At 35.7% G+C, this 19,285-nt stretch overlaps 1 protein-coding gene across 4 annotated transcripts in view; it reads left to right on the top strand.

Moving 5' to 3' along the window:
- SNX16 (sorting nexin 16) overlaps nt 1-19,073 on the top strand; it is a 36,288-nt gene extending 17,215 nt beyond the window's left edge. For all 4 annotated transcript variants that reach the window (XM_010846209.1, XM_010846207.1, XM_010846206.1 and 1 more), the window contains 5 exons: nt 3,236-3,384; nt 12,243-12,312; nt 16,475-16,611; nt 17,143-17,262; nt 17,980-19,073. In XM_010846209.1, coding sequence (XP_010844511.1) covers nt 3,236-3,384; nt 12,243-12,312; nt 16,475-16,611; nt 17,143-17,262; nt 17,980-18,073 — 570 coding nt within the window. In that variant the 3' untranslated portion in view covers nt 18,074-19,073. The remainder of the gene's footprint in view (nt 1-3,235; nt 3,385-12,242; nt 12,313-16,474; nt 16,612-17,142; nt 17,263-17,979) is intronic.
- The last annotated feature ends 212 nt before the right edge of the window (nt 19,074-19,285 follow it).

Genomic DNA, 19,285 nt, shown 5'->3' with positions numbered 1-19,285 from the left:
CTAACAAGCTGTAGGGTGGGTTGGGGAGGGAGGTGGGAGGGAGGTTCAAGAGGAAGGGGACACACGGTGACTTTTTGTAGGTTCTTTTCTTGTATTAACTTAGACACTCTGTGGGCAGTGCATGTCTTTCAGTTCAGAGAAGTGTTTTTGAATTGCTTTAGTAATGAATTCCTCCCTTCTGTGTTCTGTCTGTCACCTTGTAAAACAGACCTTTGGGCTGATTCTATATGATTCTGGATCTTTTCCTCCCCGTTTACTATTTTTTGTTGTTGTTGCTATTTTGAAGGCAATTTTCCTTTCTCTTTCTAAGACCATCTTTTCTCTGAATGTCCTCTCTTTTGGTCATCTTATTCTTATTTCTTAATGTAGTATCTTAATCCATTGACTGCATTAGTGATTGTATTTTTATTCATACTTTTTCCTCTTTGTGTTGTCTTTGTTTTTCTCCTTGTGATATTTGTCTTTGTCTTCCATGTTAGTACTAGTGTGTAGTAATTCTTGGTTGTCTGCTCATGATTAAAAGTTGGGTACTAATAACTGATTGGAATCTCTTACCTCATGGTAGAGTCTTGTGTTGACTTCAAGATTCACTGCATAATGGGAAAGGTGGGCTTTTGCTAGAGAGCTTCTGATTTCAAGACCTTAAAGTCATTCCTGTTGAGTTGATCGGACTCTCCAGAGGTGTTTTCCAGTCTCCTGCCTTGAGCTGCAAGTTTGTGAGCAGTTTGAGGTCTCTGTAACTACAAACTTGGAGTAAGTTTTTCTACAACTCAGGTTTCTTGGCTCTCTTGTCTTTGCTGCTCTCCTCGGTGCTTTTTAGTTTCCAATATGTTGTTTTAAGTGTTTTTCCTCTTTACTATAATATTAGCAGAACTCAGAAAGACAGAATTAGATGAATGTGCTCAGTTCTGCATCTTAATCCCACAGCATGTGTGTCATATTTTTAAAGGCTTTTTTATAGAAATATCAAATGCCTATTTTGATGTCATTTCACAGGAAATTTATTAAAGTTTAATGAAATATAAAAGCTACCATTTATTGGTTATTTCAAGCTAATGTATAGTTCCCAAATTGTACTTTGTTCAAAATAAAGTTATTGAATAAGCACTTATAAACACTTTGTGAAGGCCTAATTATGAAACAACTCACTCTTTTCTGAGGATTATTTTTTAAGGGGAAAAAAAATCTAACCATGCATGTGGACATATGTTTAAATTTTAAAGCTTAAAATTAATTTTTTTAAAAAAGACTTTTTATTTCATCCTTACAGCTTTTATTACTTTCAAACAGTAAAAAATCAGACTCCAAGGCCAAAAATATTTACATCTTGAAATCAAATCAGAATTTTTAGTATAGAAATGTTGACAGAATGTTTTATATTTTTATTTAGCTTTTTACCCTGTGAATTTTTCTCCTTTGCTAAGTTTCTTCTTACACTGTAATGTTTTGTCTTGTATTTAAGTAATGTGAATGTACGTGGTTCCATTTCATTCATCCATTTATTGAACATAGATTGTTGACTACTTGTAATGTAGCAGGCATTATGTTAGGCATTGGGGGTGCAACTGTGTGTAAAATGGTTCTCAGTCTTAGCTGTACTTTGCACTTCCCTGGAAAGCTTTTTAAAATTACAATGCCCAGGCCATATCCCAACCACTTAAAATCCAAATATGTCAGAGGTAGGACACAGTCATTAATATAAATCCTGATTAATCATCTTCAGACAAAAGGGAGCTGTTCTACAGTGGAGCCCTCTCAGAATCTGTGTGAGTTCCTACTCAAAAGTTCCTTGGGTGATTCCAGTATGCAGCCAACATTTAGAATGAGAGTCCAAAATTAAGTAAACATTACTTAATTTGCCTCATGATAAATATCATTCAAAAAATAAGTGAAGGATTTGACAATGTGTGGCAGCTTGTGTTTTCCAAAAATGTCTGCAGCAGCACTCTCAGTCCCACATGCTCTCCCGGAATCTTGCCACTTACCATCAAGGGGTAGAATCTTGTCTCCTCTCCACCTCGAACATGGGTGAGCTTATGCCTGATCTAACTAATAGAGGACAGTGGAACTGACGCTGTGTTAATGAGGCTAGATCATAAGAAGTATATAGCTTCATCCTGGCTTTCTCTCTTGGGATGCTCCCTCTTTGAAACCCAGTCTCTATGTGGTGAGAAAGTCCACGATACATGGAGAGTCCATGTCAGGCTTGTGATTGACAGCCCCAGCTAAGGTCTCAGCAGCAAACAGCCTATTCCCATATAAATACGTGGGAGTGAACTTCAGATGCTTCTCAACCTCAGGTGTCCAGCTGAAGTTCTAACTCATTGTGAAAGAAATAATCCATCCTCACCCTGCCCTTTAGGAATTGCCAGCCCACAGAGTCCATGGCCTAATAAATGATTATTTTCCACCACTGAATTTTGAGGTACCTTGTTATCCAGTTATATTAATATAGTCAGTTAATCAGAGTGTATAAAGGGAAATCTCACCCAGCTTAGAAGGTGGAAAAGCCTCCCTAAGAAAGTAAAATGTAAGCCAAATATGCAAAATGAATTATAAGCCAAAATGTAAACGTTAAAACTATGAACGTCTAGGAAAAAACATGGAAGAAAATTTTTACAGCCCTGGAGTGAGCAAAGGTTTCTTAGATAGTATCTAAAACAGCATAAATCAGAAAAGGGAAAAAAAAAACAGGATGAGTTAGGAAACAGTAAAGATTTTTAAATGTACTCTGTTAAGAATAACATGAAAAGTCAAAACATAGTTTGGGAGAATATGTTCATCATACCTATACCTGACAAAGGCCTTGTAGCTAGACTATATAAAGAACTCTGACAACTTAATCCAAAGACAAGTACCCAGTTTTTTGAAAAGCAGAGTGTTCAGAAGATCTGAATAGATCCAAGCACATAAGAAGATACTTAACACCATTTGTCAACAGAGGTATGCAAATTAAAGCCACAATGAAATGCTGCTACACACCTAGTAAGATGGCTAACATTAAAATGATGGACAATACCAAGTGTTAGCAGGGACAAGGAGCACCTGTAATTCCTGTGCATACGCAACTGGTAGAAATCAAAGTAAAACAGTCAAGGCGTAAAAAGCATATCTGAATTTAAATCTTTTTTTGTAAGCTTGTTTTATGAATAGTTTCATAGAGTCGACAGGTTAGATTTTGTAGAATTCAAGTGATTTAGTTGAACATTGTATTTTCTTTTTTCTTCTTTTTCAGTTAAAAGAGATGTTTCCAGGCTTTCGATTAGCCCTTCCACCAAAACGCTGGTTTAGAGATAATTACAATGCGGAGTTTTTAGAAGATAGGCAATTAGGATTACAAGCGTTTCTTCAGAATTTAGTAGCTCACAAGGACATTGCTAACTGGTATGTAACAAATTGAATAAGAGTTTATGCATTCCAATAACTGGTTTAAACTAGAGAATAAATCTAGGACCATATTTATTCAAGCACAAAAAATATAAGGTAGGAGTATAATTACTTATCCTGTCTAAAAGCAGTAACTGTGATTTTCTTGGCTTTTTTTCAGTAAGGACTTATTTGGTGTTTGATTTATATTAACACTTCCAAAAAGTGTAGCAAAGTTAGACTTTGTATGCCATATAGTCAAACCATCCACTGAGCTGTAAACTTGATTTCAGTATTTTAGTAATAAAACAGTAGCTAATATATTGGTAGATTTTTGGTAACTATGACACTATATAATTTTGACAATATTTTTAATTCTCCAAAGTAATACAAAAATCTTGAAATCAGGTTAATTTATACAGAGAGTGAAGTAAAAATACCAGAAACTTCTAGAGAAAGGATCAATATCCTTTCTTTATTTTTTGTATCTGAATATATTTACAAGAAAATTGCTATATGATCTGATTGCATCTGGGTATCTAATCTTGGCACTTACATTATCAGATAAATTAGAACCATTTTGAAAAAAATTAGCATTTACAGCTTCCCAGGTGCATCGGTGGTAAAGAATCCACCTGCCAGTATATGAGACAGGGGTTGGATCCCTGGGTCAGGAAGATCCCCTGGAGGAGGAAATGGCAACCCACTCCAGTGTTCTTGCCTGGAGAATCTATGGACAGAGGAGCCTGGCGGGCTGCAGTCCGTGGGGCTGCAAAAGACTCAGACACGACTTCGTGACCAAACAACAGCAGAGAGCAGTTACAGTGCAGCAATAGCATGTTGTGTAGAGACCTACTTTTGGAACGATCTTCAGCATTCTTCACCCTGTTTCCTTAGTCTTTCTTTTATTTATATCACCTCACATTGCAAGACACTCGTACTATACAAACACACCTTGCTTCCTAATGTGCGCTAAGCTCAGTGACTACGTGAGACCTCTGCCACCCTCCTCACTTTCCTCTAATAAGGTAATTGCAGGCCGGACCCCTCCTCCCGTTCCCAGACTCACTGCTGCGGTTGCCTCCCTGCCGTCTCCTTCAGACGTCTCAGTGTGACCTCAAACCTAGAAAAGACGTCACAGCTCATTGTCTCACTTTCCCCCAATATTCAGCTCATTGTCTACCCAAAACCCAGTCATCTGGACACATCCCTGTCTTTATACAATACAACTCAAATCTGTCAGCTTTTCTCCATCCTGCCATTGCCACTCTAGTCTAAAGGGTTGCCTCTCACTTAAATCACTCCTTTCCACCACTGTCTTCCTCATCCACTCCTATTTCTGTAGCCCACTGGAGCCACAGTGTCCTTTTGTAAGGCAATTTAAGTCATCCTTTCTGGGCCCTGACTACATGTCTGTCTTTCCAATCTTATGTTTCATTATTCCTCCCTGCCCCTGTTCTCTACATCAGACAGAATTGGTCTTGTACTTTTTCACAGTCACCTGTTCCTTTTTTAATAAGCTGTTCCTAGAAAGGCATTTCACACTACTGCCCTTGCTCCCACAGCCCCAGCCTAGATGACTCTTTCAGGCTTCAAGCAGACTTCACTTCCTTAGGTTGGTCTCCTGACCAACCCCTCATCCATCACCACCACTAAAAATTAGGTCAAGTCTTTCTCATAGTATCTTCTCTGCTGGTTCTGAAAGTCAGTTCCTAATGCCTTAAGACACCGGTTGCATGTAACTAACTTCTCTCTAGGATAATACTAGCCGTATACCACCAGTCTTAAGAGAACTGAGAAAATAGTCACTCATATCATTGGCAATAGGATTTAATCCTCATGTGGAGTCCCAGTTGAAAAAGGCTGGTTGGAGCTTTACTTTAGTAGCCTTTCAGTTTGTAACTATTTCTGTGATTATTTGATTGTGTTCTCCCACCAGTCTGAAAGGTGCATACACAGGAGTAGGTCATGAGGCTCTTTGACCCACCATTCAGTGTGCAGGGCCTGTTAGCACAATGCAACAGTCCATGTCAAAAAGTCCTTGTTGAATGAGTGGCAGAACTGTTGATAGTTGTTATTATACTGTTTATAAGAAAAAGAGGGTGAAACAAATATGATCAAACTTAGCAATTGTGTGCTCTTGTCTAGGTGGTGGGCAGATGGATGCTCCCTACTTTTCTGTATTTTTTTTTAATATCTCTCCAAAGGGAAACAAACTCTAAAATCATAGAGAAAACCTTGAAGAAAATATATTTTATACCATACCATAAAAGACTTTTATCTCTAAGAAATCAGCAAATCCTATCCCTTTTCTCTTACTCCTTATTCAGTAAACCTTTATATATTTGTATTGAAAATATGGCAAATTAAAATTGAATTTATTCTATGACTACATCATCTTTATTTAATGAAATATAGTATGAACCACTTGATAAACTCATGATTTATTGATTTTTTTAAACATTAAAAGTGTATCTTAGTTGAGCTGTATCTTTTTTTAATTATTGGTACTAGATCTCTGTAGAGTAAACATTCAAGATCCTGTTTCTAAAACTGTCCTTAGAACAGTGATAGTGGTCTTGTTCAGTTCACAGATAGATGTTTTCAGGAAAAGAAAGATTTCTTGGTCAAGTAAGTTGGGGAAAGGTTTCCTTTGACATTCCTAGAATATTAAAGGTTCTAAAGTCTTGCACAAAAACCTATAGTGTGCCTCACGCTTACTTGCCTATGTATTTTGGTCATATATCTGAGATACTGAAGGAATTCGGTAAGATAATTTAAGTAGAACTCTATAAATAATGTATGTGTTGTTGTTGTTCAGTCGCTAATTCATGTCCAACTCTTTGCAACTCCATGGAAATAAGATAAGTGTAGAAACCTTATGTTTGTTCTAGGGTACTGTCTTTTTCATGAGTGATGAGTAGCATTTTTTATTTCACATTTTAAGCAGTTTTTTAATTAGTATTTAAAACATGACTTGGCAGAGGGAAGAGTTATTAATCTATATCTTAGGAATTTGTCCCTTTTCATACTAAGAAGGGTATAACAGAAATTGAGGATCTATTTACTAATCTTAATTCCTTTGAAGACTAGGCTTCTCTTCTAACAAAATAAGGGAGATTATAAACTTCTACTTGACATGATACAGATGGTAAAAGTAAAAGGAATTCAGAGAAGGGGAAGATCAGTCCTGTTTGCAGTGAACCAAACAGCACTGCAAGTAGGGAGTGGGGTTTGAGAACCGTGAATGATAGATTAAGATTACAGGTCCATCTATGAATTTCTTCTAAGGGAGGAAGAGGGAAAAGACAGAATCCCAACTCTTCTTTATACAAACATGAAATTGCATATTTAAGAATCACTATTTAAAGTGTCAGTTAGTTTACATTACCTATTGGTACGCCTGTTAGCATCCTGTTACAGTTGGAATGGCAGCACAGAAAGTTACTGTCTTTATATGGCCAAATAATTATTTGAGATTAATTCTTTATGCGGTTCTTTCACTTTGCTTTTTGATTCCTTAGCACCTCACAACGCAGTTGAGATCCAAGGGATATTAAGAATTGTTGGTTTAAGTGTTTTAAGAGAATATTTTCAGATACATTTAGAGAATACAGAATAAAACAAAAATGTTAATATTTTCCTGATAAAATCTTTGGTTTTGTTTGTTCAATAAATGTTTATTTAGGTCTTTTATGGTATATAAAGTATTGCAGCTACACAAAGGTTCATTAGATGCTAATCCTTTATTTAAGAAAACTAAATAGGAAGAAAAAAGACACACCAAAAAACTAAAAGTTGGATATCTGTCTTTTTCAGAAGGGGAAGAAAAGAGAAAAATTTTAACTGGAGGAGTTAGAGGAGGCTTCCTAGATGGTGGTATTTAAGCTGGGTTTTGAAGAATTACTGATATTTAAACTGACAGAGAGAAAGTAAAGAAGGACTTACCAAATGAAAAGGAATACTACATCAAAATGCAGAAGCAAGCAGGCACAGTCCTGTACCCGAAACAGCATCTAATTTAGCTTGTCAAATGTGTAAAGATGGATGGAGGGGGAAGGTCTCTCATAGCTGTATAATTAAAATATAGCTATTGTTTTATCCTAGCTTCTGCTATTTTGAAATAATTACATCATTTAATCAGCACAGCAAATATCTTACTACTCCATGTTTTCAGAATTACTACACATATATCCTGATTTACCATATTTTTCTTCTTAATGCTTTAAAATGCAAGAGTTAAAATTATATATATTTTCCTTATATTACCATTCATCTACAAGAGGTTCAGTGCCAGAATTCAGTGTTTTAAACTCTACATCTATTTTAAAAGAAAAAAGTCCAGGTATATCTGGATTAACGGAAGCTCATTATTTAAAACAAATACTATCCAAACATTTTACATGAGGAATCAATTGAAAGAAATGAGACTCTTTACCCTTTGAAAAGAAAACTTACTTGGAGAGACATGGTAACCATATTCAGGTGTTTGAAAGTCTTGTGATGGGGAAAAGAATTAATCAAATGAGGACTTCCCTGATGGCTCAGTGGTAAAGAATCCTCCTGCCAGTGCAGGAGACACAGGTTCAATCCCTGATCCGGGAAGATCCCACACGCCTCGGGGCAACTAAGTCCAGGACTGCAGCTAGTGAGCCTGTGCCCTGGAGCCTGGGAGCTGCAACCGCTGAAGCCCACCTGCCCCAGAGCCAGTGCTCCACAAGAGAGACCCCCACACCCAGAGTAGCCCCTACTCTCCACAGCTAAATACCACGCAGCAGGGAAGACCAATCACAGACAAAAATGAGTAAATAAATAAACATTCAGAAAAGAATTAATCAAATGATAGTTAGCTCTAAAGCCAGGCTTCTCCACTGTCAGGCACATCATGTTCAAACACAGATTCTGAATTAGCAAGGTCTGGAGTGGAGATGCAGTGTTTCTAACCAGTTTCCCAGTGATGCCGATGCCGCTGGCCTTGGACCTCGTTTTGAATAGCAAGACTAACATGTAAAACTCAGAATAAATGAGAAGTTAGAGGAAGCCCCCAGTAAACTCAGATAAAAAAGTTACATGTCCTTTCAAGCTGTCTGGTATAGAAATGTGTTCTGCCTTTTGAGTAAGTGAGTTTACCTTAAGTATTAGAAGAGACTAGGCTAGGTAACTACCAGTGGTATTAAAGAGGGAATTATTACATGGGATATATTGAATTAATGACTTCTTAGGTGTCTCTTCTAGTTGTAAAAGTCAATAAATTATAATTTTTGAGCAAGAACATCTAAAGTAACTTTTTTATACATTTTCATATCTTCTCATGTGTCTAAGTTTTTATATATATAAAGAGACTGTCACGAGAGGTTGAGTTAACCTTAGTGTTTTTATAAAATGAAGGAATTCAGTTATATAAGCAATAGCTTATATAATGCCAGCTCATGAGAATGAACACATTATTGCTAAGGTTGGTTGGGTGATTTTTACACAAAATATTAGTTTGGCAGACATTTAATTATGGACAGTTTTCCTTTTAATGCATTAAAGCTAAATATGTTGTATTCAGATACATGTAAACTCTTACCTAATTGGGTCTCAAAGATCTTACGCAAAATTCCGTTTCCTGAGCCTGGTAGTGAAATAATTTTAAGCAATTACTTAACTGATTTTAATCAATGTCTCCAATTAGAAAATGAAGTAATTAGACTAAATGTTCTCTGAAAATATCCTCTTTTAGCTCTAAGTTTCTTACTCTTTTTGTTGTGCTTCTTTATAAATCTTGAAGTCATACCATCAGAAGCAACCAAATTCTAACCTTCTTTTAACTCTTAAGACTTTTGGTCTTACATTTTGCTGTCTAAGCTTACTTTCACATGAAAGTAGGAATATCTGTTGAAAACTAAAATCCATCTCAAATTTGAGAGTTCTGCTGTATTATTTATATACAGCAGTGGATAGAAGTTTGTTCTGATGCTCTTAAGAGTTTCATTCCTTTTTTTTTTTCCTAATTGCATGGCTCTTACAAACAAATTCATTATTTTTGAACACTAACTCTGTGCTGTGCTAATTAATTGGTTCAGATTCTGTACAGTCCTGAAACTTGTCATCTACTTTTTGGTGAAGCAGAAGACTGCTTGGTTAAACAGATAATGCTAATAAGACTGTGTGGAAGTCCTGTGAAAGGGATGTCTTCAAGGTGGTGTCGTAATGCATGTAAGAGCACTGGGCCTGGTAGCGTGTGGAGGAGAGGGTGGGCCAGGATAATAACGGCAGGCGTGAGACGACACCATTTCTGAAGTGTCAAATAAGGAAGGCAGTTAAAGTCTGAATGTGCGCAGGTACTTTATGCCAACGCCAAGACCTCAGCTTTGTTCCCTCTTGTTAGAGGACGCACAGATGGGTTTCAAGGTGGGTTTGACATAAAACATTTGTTCTGGAAGCATTTCATGTTAGAAGGAATAAAACTGAAGGTCGGGACACAAATGAGCTGAAAGAAACCAGGTGAGACATAATCAAGGTGTAAACCAGGCCCACACATCCGCCACAGGAATGGAAGCGTGAGCCCTTCAGCCCCACACCCACCAGCCCAGCTCCTGCACGGCAGCCCTCACCGCCACCAGCCTTGAGAGTCCCTGTCCTCAGGGCTACAGTCAGTGTCAAATTTTGTTATTTTCTTTTTACTAGTTGAGAATACTGAAGAGAAGTAGTAACTTATAAAACATTTCTATCTGAAATCCCTCATTAATTTTTTCATGCAGCGACTTTTTGTGCTTAATTTGGTTTTGACAATTAGTATCTAGTATTTTAGTACATTTTTTACCTAGCTCTTTATTGACCTTTTAATGAATTGTAGGCATTAGTTTTAGCTTTTTTTAATATAAATCTTGAGATAAAGAGCATATTTAGCTTTAAATTACTGGTCTGTTAGAAAACTGGGATGTAAACAAATACATACCCATGAAAGAAAAAAAGATACATTATGAAATACAAGGTGAAGATTCACTGAGTGAAATAGTTTTTTAAGAAATTTGAAAATTACAGTGAAACTCTTCTAAAGGAAACTTTTTCAGGAGACTCAAAGGAAGAGTCTAAGTTACAGGACAAATTTGCTCTGATAAAAAGAATGCTGAGGGATACCATCTCTGGTTTCCTTATCGTTGGGCACATTAAGTCAACAATTGATCACAATTTTAAAATAGGGATTTCCCAACCACTCTTTAACTCTAGGTACTAAAGAGAGCAGAAAGGTGGTCTTTTCTTACCTTTCAATTCCAGATTATTGGATTTTCTCTTAGATAGATTTCCCTCCTATCCTGATATTACCTTTATTATCAAGGTCAAATGAAAAGTATTAAGCATTGAATACAGAAGAGAGATTAGGGGTTATATTGAACTTATCAGTGAACAAGTAAATAAAACTTGTTTAAAAGAATTAACTTTTATTTAGTCCATAGGTCATTTAATAATATAGACCCTTTGGTACTTATACTTTATTTGAATTTACTTGATTTGTTTATAAATTATACATTGATAATGTATAAGAAATCACTGAGCAGGCCATGGCACATATAGGCAATCAAATGTTTATCAAATCTAAGTAAAGTTCTCCAGTCAGTGATTCTCAAGAAGGGGTAAGAGCTTGATTTTCTAGACAGGAAAAACGTATCAGAATTTTTGATAAAGCAATTGTTTTCTCAAACACTACTCTCTGTCAGACATTCTTATCTGCCCCTTTTCTTGGATAAGCAAGAAAGCTTGAGAATATTAACTTTCTTCCTCCATCAAGTGAGTCCTGTTGAAACAGAAGAAATGTATTGAACCCTTTAAGTGTTTTGTAAATTACAGTTGTGATGCCAGTTTTAAATTTCATTCTTATGCCACAGATTAAACAAAGTGGGACATAGAATATAACCTTAGAATTATAGTGGAAAAAAAATTAGAGAATCCATTGGACTTCATTTGAGTAGAACTCCTGTTTAGTCGCTAAGTCATGTCCAGCTGTTTGCAACCCCATGGACTGTAGCCCACCAGGCTCCTCTGTCCAGGGGATTTCCCAGGCAAGAATACTGGAGTGGATTGTCATTTCCTTCTCCAGGGGATCTTCCTGACCACCTCCTGTATTGCAGCTGAGTTCTTTATTGCTGAGCCACTGAGGAAGCCCAGTCATACTTTTTGAGTATCCACATTTTTAACACACACACAGAGCTGTCTCTAAATCCCAAATTACTTTTTAGAAAGAGGAATGTCATATAACAAGTTCAGTTTTTACCTCCTTAACCTGTTTCTGATCATTGAAAAGTATAAATATAACTATCATTTCATTATTTTGAAATTTTTGGTAATTCATAAATGGGATGATCAGAATTCTTTCTCTTGAACTCTCTAGAGAAAATACTTAAGTAAATTAATATAATAAACATAATTGCAAGAAAAATCTTTAATTTGTAATTACTTTAGAATCATCTCCTAAAGAGGGAACAATGGTGTATAAATTAGAAATTGTATTTCTTCATAACAAGATAATGGCTTTTTTAGACTAGTTCAAATAAACATTTCTCTGAATGCTATGCCTGTTCACCATTTAAGTTGCTCTCTTGTACTGTTATTCAGATTTATGTTTTATGTCATATAAACTATGTAACAAATTCAGAATGTCTGTTTATGTTCGTAGGACCTTAGAAATAACCTAAAATCTTTGTATCTTCTATAGATTTTATATTTGTATTTTGTTACCTGTGTGAAAACACATAAGCCATCTTGCTTATTTTCTTGCTTATCAGAACCAACTTACTTAAAACACCATAGCTTCGGAATGACTTTTGCTTTCTGCTGTCTTTTGTAAACGTATTTGTACCCCAGCTTTTTTTTTTTTTTTTTTTCTATGAAAGCCTTGCAGTGAGAGACTTTCTTTGTCTGGATGATCCACCAGGTCCATTTGATAGCTTAGAAGAAAGCAGGGTAAGTGCTGTATTATATATCACATGAAAAGAGGAACAAATAATACCATACAATAACTTCATTGTTTCTTGAATGGAATAGCAAACAGCAAAATTATGATTTCAGACTGGTAGTTTTGCACAGAAAGCTTTTAATGTTTGAGTCAAAGCTTTCTTTCACTGAAGTACATGGACCTAATTCAGCAAAAAAGTAAAATTTCGTACATATCATATAGTCAGTGAAGCTCGAAAATTAAATCCTACATTTATTCTCTGTGTTTTTACCATTTCAGAAAACAAAAAGAAAACTACTTGGAAATTTATTTTACATTCAAAAGCAATATGTGTATGTTGAATTTTCTTCCATCCAAGTATCAAAGTAAGGAAACTACATTTAAAATCAAATTTAAAAAACCAATCTCCAGAAGTTGAAGTTACTATCTTGTTATCAGTTCAGCTCAAGCTTGATGCTACTCAAATTACGCTAATTGATGTTTAGAGTGGCCTATTTCTTGAAGAAATTGGCTAGATTCACAGATTTGGTAATAATAGATTAGCTAGGATTTTATGCAAGTTTTTCCCTAAATGTTTAATGATTTTTAAGTGGAACAGATTTAATTGTTAATGTTTTCAGTTAAACTGAGTCAGTTTTTTGTGTTAGAAGCATGCCATAGCTTTTTTTAAAAACAGCTTTATTGAAGTAAAATTTTCATCCATAAAATTTGTTATTTGCTATTTCATTGTAAATGTACAATTTAATAACTTTTAGTAAATCTTTAGAGCTGTGCCTTCATTAACATACTCCAATTTTAGAAATTTCCACGACCTCAAAAAAAATTCTACAAGCCATTTTGCAGTCATTCCTCAGTGCCAGCCTCAGATGACTACTGTTCTGCTGTCAGTCTCTGCGAATATCTTTTCTGGTTATTTCGTATAGATAGAATCATATTGTGTGTATATAGTGCTTCCCCAGTGGCTCAGCAGTAAAGAATCTGCTTGCAATGCAGGAGACACAGGTTCGATCCCTGAATGGGGAAGATCCCCTGGAGGAGGGCATAGCAACCCATTCCAGTATTCTTGCTTGGAGAATCCCATGGACAGAGGAGCCTGGCCATACACAGTCCACAGGGTTGCAAAGAATTGGACACTACCGGTCGCACAGAGTCAGACACGACTGAAGCGACTTAGCAACAGCAAAGCAACTTAGCACACACGTGTGTATATAAATATATATCAGTTCAGTTCAGTCACTCAGTCATGTCCGACTCTGCGATCCCATGGGCTGCAGCACACCAGGCTTCCCTGTCCATCACCAGCTCACATGCTTGTAAATGTATGTGTCTATATAAATACATAATACCATATGTACAATATGCATAGCATATAAAAAAACAGATGCAAAGATTTTATATAAAATCTTTGCATTTTTTTTTTAATTTAACATAATGTTTCTGAGCATCATCCATGTTATGCATGCTAATAATGTGCTCAGTCATGTCAGACTCTTTGTGACCCCATGGACTGTAGCCCCCCAGGCTCCTCTGTCCGTGAAATTTTTCAGGCAGAAATACTGCAGTGGGTTGCCATTTTCTACTCCAGGGATCTTCCCAACCCAGGGATTGAACCCAGGTCTCTTGCATCTCCTGCACTGGCAGGCAGATTCTTTACCACTGGGAAGTGCCACCAGCGAAGCCCATCCGTGTTACAGTCTCTCAGTGTTTCATTACTTTTTATTATTGAAGGGTTTTCCATTGTATACATAAACCACATTTTGCTTATCCAGTCACCAGCTGAGGGATATTTGGATTATTTCCAGATTTGTACTATTACCAATAATGCAGCTATGAACAATTTCAAGAAGACTTTCTGTGGACAGATGTCTTCTTTTCTCTTAGGTTGGTTCCTGAGAGTAGAATGTCTGGTTATATGACAAATCATGTTTGCCATGTAACCAGACATTTATGTTAACTTTAAGAAGCAGAATTTTCTCAGGTGGCTACACCATTTTACATTCCCACTTGTCATGTGTGAGAGTTCCAGTTTCTCTACATTCTCACAGGCATTAGATGTTGTCTGTCTTTTGGATTATAGCCTTTCTTGTAGATATGTCATGGTATTTCATTAAACTTGGAATTTTATTTCTGTAACGGTTTTCATGTTAATTGCTTTTTCATGTGCTTTTTATGCCATTTGTATGTTTTCCTTGATGAAGCTTTTTGCTTATTTTTTTAGTTGGATTGTTTGTCTTACTGAGTTGTAAGAATTCTTTAGATACAAGTCCTTTATCAAATACGTTTTGCATATATTTTCTCATAGTCTATATGTGTCTTTTTATCTTCTTAATGGTATATTTTGAAGTACTAATGTTTTTAATTATTAAGATATTCATTTTATCACTTTTCTATTTTGGCTTATGCTTTTGGTATTGTATCACAAGAACTCTGCCTAACATATGACCACAAGTATTTTCTCCTATTTTTTTTCTAGAAGCTTTATAGTTTTAACTCTTACAGCCATCCGGAGCTAATTTTGTATAAGGTGTGAAATAATGATCTTGAGTTTCTATAAATATTTACTTGTCAGTGCCCTGTGTTGAGTTATGTTGGCACCTTTATCAAAAGTCAAGTGAATGTGAAAGAACAGGGTTCACTTCTGGACGGTCTTCTTTCATTGACCTCATTAATTATCCTTATGCTGCCAGTACTGCACAGTAGAAATGAGTAAATGACAAACACATACGAGATGTTAATGAGACAGCAGGGGAGGAGGAGAAGAGGGGAGTGGAAAAGACTGGGCTACCTGGGTCATACAAAGCAGTGAAATGCCATGATCTAAGGCCTGCCTGGTGGATTTGGTGGTTAGGGATTAGGAGGTAGAGCAGATGTTCCCTTGGATTCTAACCTACTGTTGGTCCATCCAGTTGAAGAGGACCAATAGGCATATGAATGACAACTGTGTACTCAGGAAAGGTCTGGGCTGGAGATTAGCAGGGAAAAAAAAAATTGATAGCAAATAGTATAGGTTATAGTTGAAGTGGTAACAGTAATTGCCCAAGGATGTCATATAGAGCAAGAGAATATATAATCAAGGACAAAACTGTGAATGCCCACATGCAAAGAACGAGTAGAAATCTCGCTATAAAGTTAGGGGAACCACAGAGTTTCACAGATGCCTTTTTTTTTTTTTACTTTTTAAGTATAGTGACATGCGGTGTAGTTGAGAAAACCAGCATTTTGGATTTGACAATTAGAAGTCATTATTAGCATTTGCCTTGGCACAGCTAGTATAGAAAAGAGAGTAAGACTCTTAGTGAATTTGGCCATAGGTAGGGATGGGAGGGAGGAGGTAAATTTGGAGGATAAAAAATTTCATCCAAAGGATTCTGGGAGGGTAGCATTTTTTTTCTGGGATGGGCATAAAGATCATCTGCTGGGCTTGGGATAACCAGGAGTAACAGTAACCAGTAGTAGGAAGTTTGCAGGAATGAAGAATTCAAACAGTCACACGGGAGACAGGGAATGATAGATAACAAGAGATCATTCAAAGAATTGATCAGCAATACTGAAAACCTCAGTGCATAAGTGACCCAGATTTTTTTCATGACATCATTCTGTCAGTATGATTTTAATTTTTATTTCAGTACTTTAGCTTCCTGGTATAAAGGATAAAATGTCCTTGCATGAATATAGTGAAAGGAGAAGTAAGGGGAAATAATATTGAAGGTACTATGATGGAAATTCTGATTATCGGATATGTCTTCTGAGCTAACACAAATGGGATCAATAACCAGTTTGTTTCCATTTTGTTTTTTAAGTATAATCATCTTAGAGTGGGCAAAAGCAGACTGAGTAGAATAGAAACTAAAACAGTGGTTATTGGTAATTTTTTCCAAGTTGTACACTGGAGACATATCACATATTCATTTCTGGCACCCTGACTTACTATTTAATAATTCTCAGGAAAAGGGACTTGTATTTATTTATGATTTCCCCAGTAAGTGAGAGCTAAGGTAGCAGAAACCTAAAAAGATGAGAGTGGAGAACAAAGCACCTGGGTTGTATCCATATTATTTTGATTATCTGAGTTCTTGAACTCTTCAGTTACACTCTTCAGAAGTGTACTGCATAAGTAGTTCATGTTATTCTCATTCTGCATGTGGTTTTTATTTGCTGTTTGTTTTTAAGGCTTTCTGTGAAACTTTAGAAGAGACAAACTACCGTTTTCAAAAAGAACTACTTGAAAAACAAAAAGAGTTGGAATCACTGAAGAAACTGCTCAGTGAGAAGCAACTTCTTATAGACACTCTAGAAAACAGAATCAGGTATGTGCTGTGGACTGCATTTTCAGTCCAACAAGTTCAGCTCAGTACTCTGGACTAAATACCTTTTGTCCATTAATATAATTTAGGAAATTTCTGACTCCAGAAGTCTTAGGCTCACGGTGTACATCCTCATAGATGGGGAAAACTGTTGTCTGATTATTTATTTAGAAGGCTGAAAATTTGAAGGATAGGAAATACTGGGAAAATAAGCCTGTAGCTGTTCACCAAGGCAAACATTATCTATTTTAACCTATTTAAATGATATGTTTGTTTCTAGTCATTTATACCAACTCTTCACATATTGAAACTTCTAATTTGCCCTCTTGTCAGCATATATCAAATTGATGTTAAAATCATTTTAAACTAATCATAAGTACTGATTTCACTATTGACACTTAGAGTCAACAGTTTATTAAGTATATGACTCCACTTAGAGCAGCTAAAAGCTGCTAAAGCTACATGCATCGACAACAATAAATATATACCTATTTTACTCATAAAAAACAACTTGTCACTGTACTTTACCTCTAGGACATTATCTCTGAAACCTGAAGAATCACTCCTCACGTCAGGAACAGAAGGCAGACAGACCCTGAATGTGGAGCCCTCTGCGCTTGAGGTTGATCAGGGTGTCCTGGATGAAGAATCTAGGTATATAATGTTTGGTTTACTGTAGCCTAATCATCTGAGTAATTGGGGGGAAATAGTCATGCTCTATGGGGTCTTTTTTTATGAATTCAGTATCACTGTATCATGAATCTGATGAGCAAACACAGGGAGACTCTACATATTCTAGGCTGTCCCTAAAAGTGAATCTTTGGCATCCAGGCTATACAATTTATTACACTTATTTTGAAGATATGTCTGAATTAACAGGGGTGTGACTCGATTAATTCATTGATTTTGTAACCTTGACAAGTCACTTTAATCTCTCTCAGTGTCAGGCTTTTCTGTGCAAAAAGTGGGGCACTGTGATAGAATCCAGCTTGTCTACATAATAGGAATCATGAATAGTATATTTGAACACAGAATTTGTATTGCATGTAAATCCAAGGTCATCATTAATACTTCAGTGATGGTCGTTAAGCTTATAACCGTGAGGACAAATTTTATGTTGGTAAAGGTCATTACAAACTAGATTTTTATTGAAAAATAATAGGTCAGAAAGCTGAAAGAGTTAAAAATACATCCCCAAAGGTGTTATCTGGCAATGATAACTTTATTAAATTTCTGATTGAATATTTAGATATTCTTTTTTATTGAGTATTTTTCCATTTAATATTCTCTACAGGAGGTAAAAAAAATTATAAGGTAATAAGTGAAGAAGTGTGCATCTGGTCTCTTCATTGTGTTTCTCTTTTTTTGCAGGGCTGATAATAAGCAATACTCAAGTTTTAGTGAACCTAAAAATTCCGTATCAGACATAGAAGTAGCAGAAGTGGCGTATAATGCAGAAGACTAACGCAGCTCCAGCAGTCCCTTCCATTTTTACGTTCCTGTGAATTTAGAATAGAGTGACAAATATTAAAAAAGAAAAAAAAAGAGACTGAAGCATCTACATTAAACAGCCAGATTGCACATGTATAAAGTTTACATAAAGGAAAATTTAAGTTATTGGTGTAGGAAATATATTCACGGTTGCTTTAAATTGTCTTTTAGACAAACTTTGTATTTAATACACTAAAAACAATCTAGTTAAGAGTTCTGTCATCAAGGCCCACATCCTTAAATACTGTACATAAATTATTTTGGTATTTTGCCAATATATTGATCCAGACTAACATGGGTGAGCACACTGTGTGTGTATGTGTTTAAATCACCAGTTGTATTAGTTCAGTGCACATAAATTGCATGTTGCTGTCTGTTGAATATATACTTCCTTGTGTCTCTGACCTGATATATTTTTATTAATGGTTTAAATGAGTGGTAAAGATGAGTTTAAATATTGATGTGTTTATTATCTCTAAATGAAAGTTGCTTATTTGGAATGTTACTATTTACAAGAAGAAAACTTTCTAGTACCAAAGCAAAACTCTGAAAGAGCTGTAATAACATAGCTAAAGTGATAAAGTAGCTTTGATTTGAAAAGCAAATCCATTAATATCCAAATACTATAATAAGTGTACCAGTGTATTATATGTTACACTTATTTATTTTCCATGTAATCTTTATCTTAAGTCTCTACCTATAGAATCAATGGGTTTGCCTTTTTCAGAATACTACCTCTTTTAGCTAATCAGGGCATACTCTTTTGAAAATACAGATTCTAAGCAAATAGGCAGTCATACAAAAAAAGAGAGAAAAAGCCATCTATCCTGCAGAGTTCCTATGTCAGCTCCTGGCATTGCGTTTTTATTTCTGTATATGTAAACATGTTGCTATAATGTCTTGATGCTGATTTTCTTCCTAATATATTTAGCTAAGTGATGCACTTTATGATAATTAAACTCCTTTGTGCCAAGTTTAATGGGTGAATTTCTTTAGTAAGTGGAGTTAGGAAAAAGAATTATATACTGCCTTCACTATTTCACCTTTTACAAAAGTCACCTAGAGTCCTGTGAGTCTGCTTTATGAAAAAGATATTTATTTCAGCTTTGCATATAGTTGTCAAAAGTGCCTTGTTTCATTTTATAGTATGAAGTTACTCATTTTAGTTTTCATTTCTACTGTTTTG

Source organism: Bison bison, unplaced genomic scaffold, assembly GCF_000754665.1.
Source record: "Bison bison bison isolate TAMUID 2011002044 unplaced genomic scaffold, Bison_UMD1.0 scf7180017864233, whole genome shotgun sequence".
Lineage (NCBI taxonomy): Eukaryota > Metazoa > Chordata > Mammalia > Artiodactyla > Bovidae > Bison > Bison bison.
The sequence above is the reverse complement of the archived record's forward strand: the minus strand, read 5'-3'. Positions and strand labels throughout refer to the sequence as shown.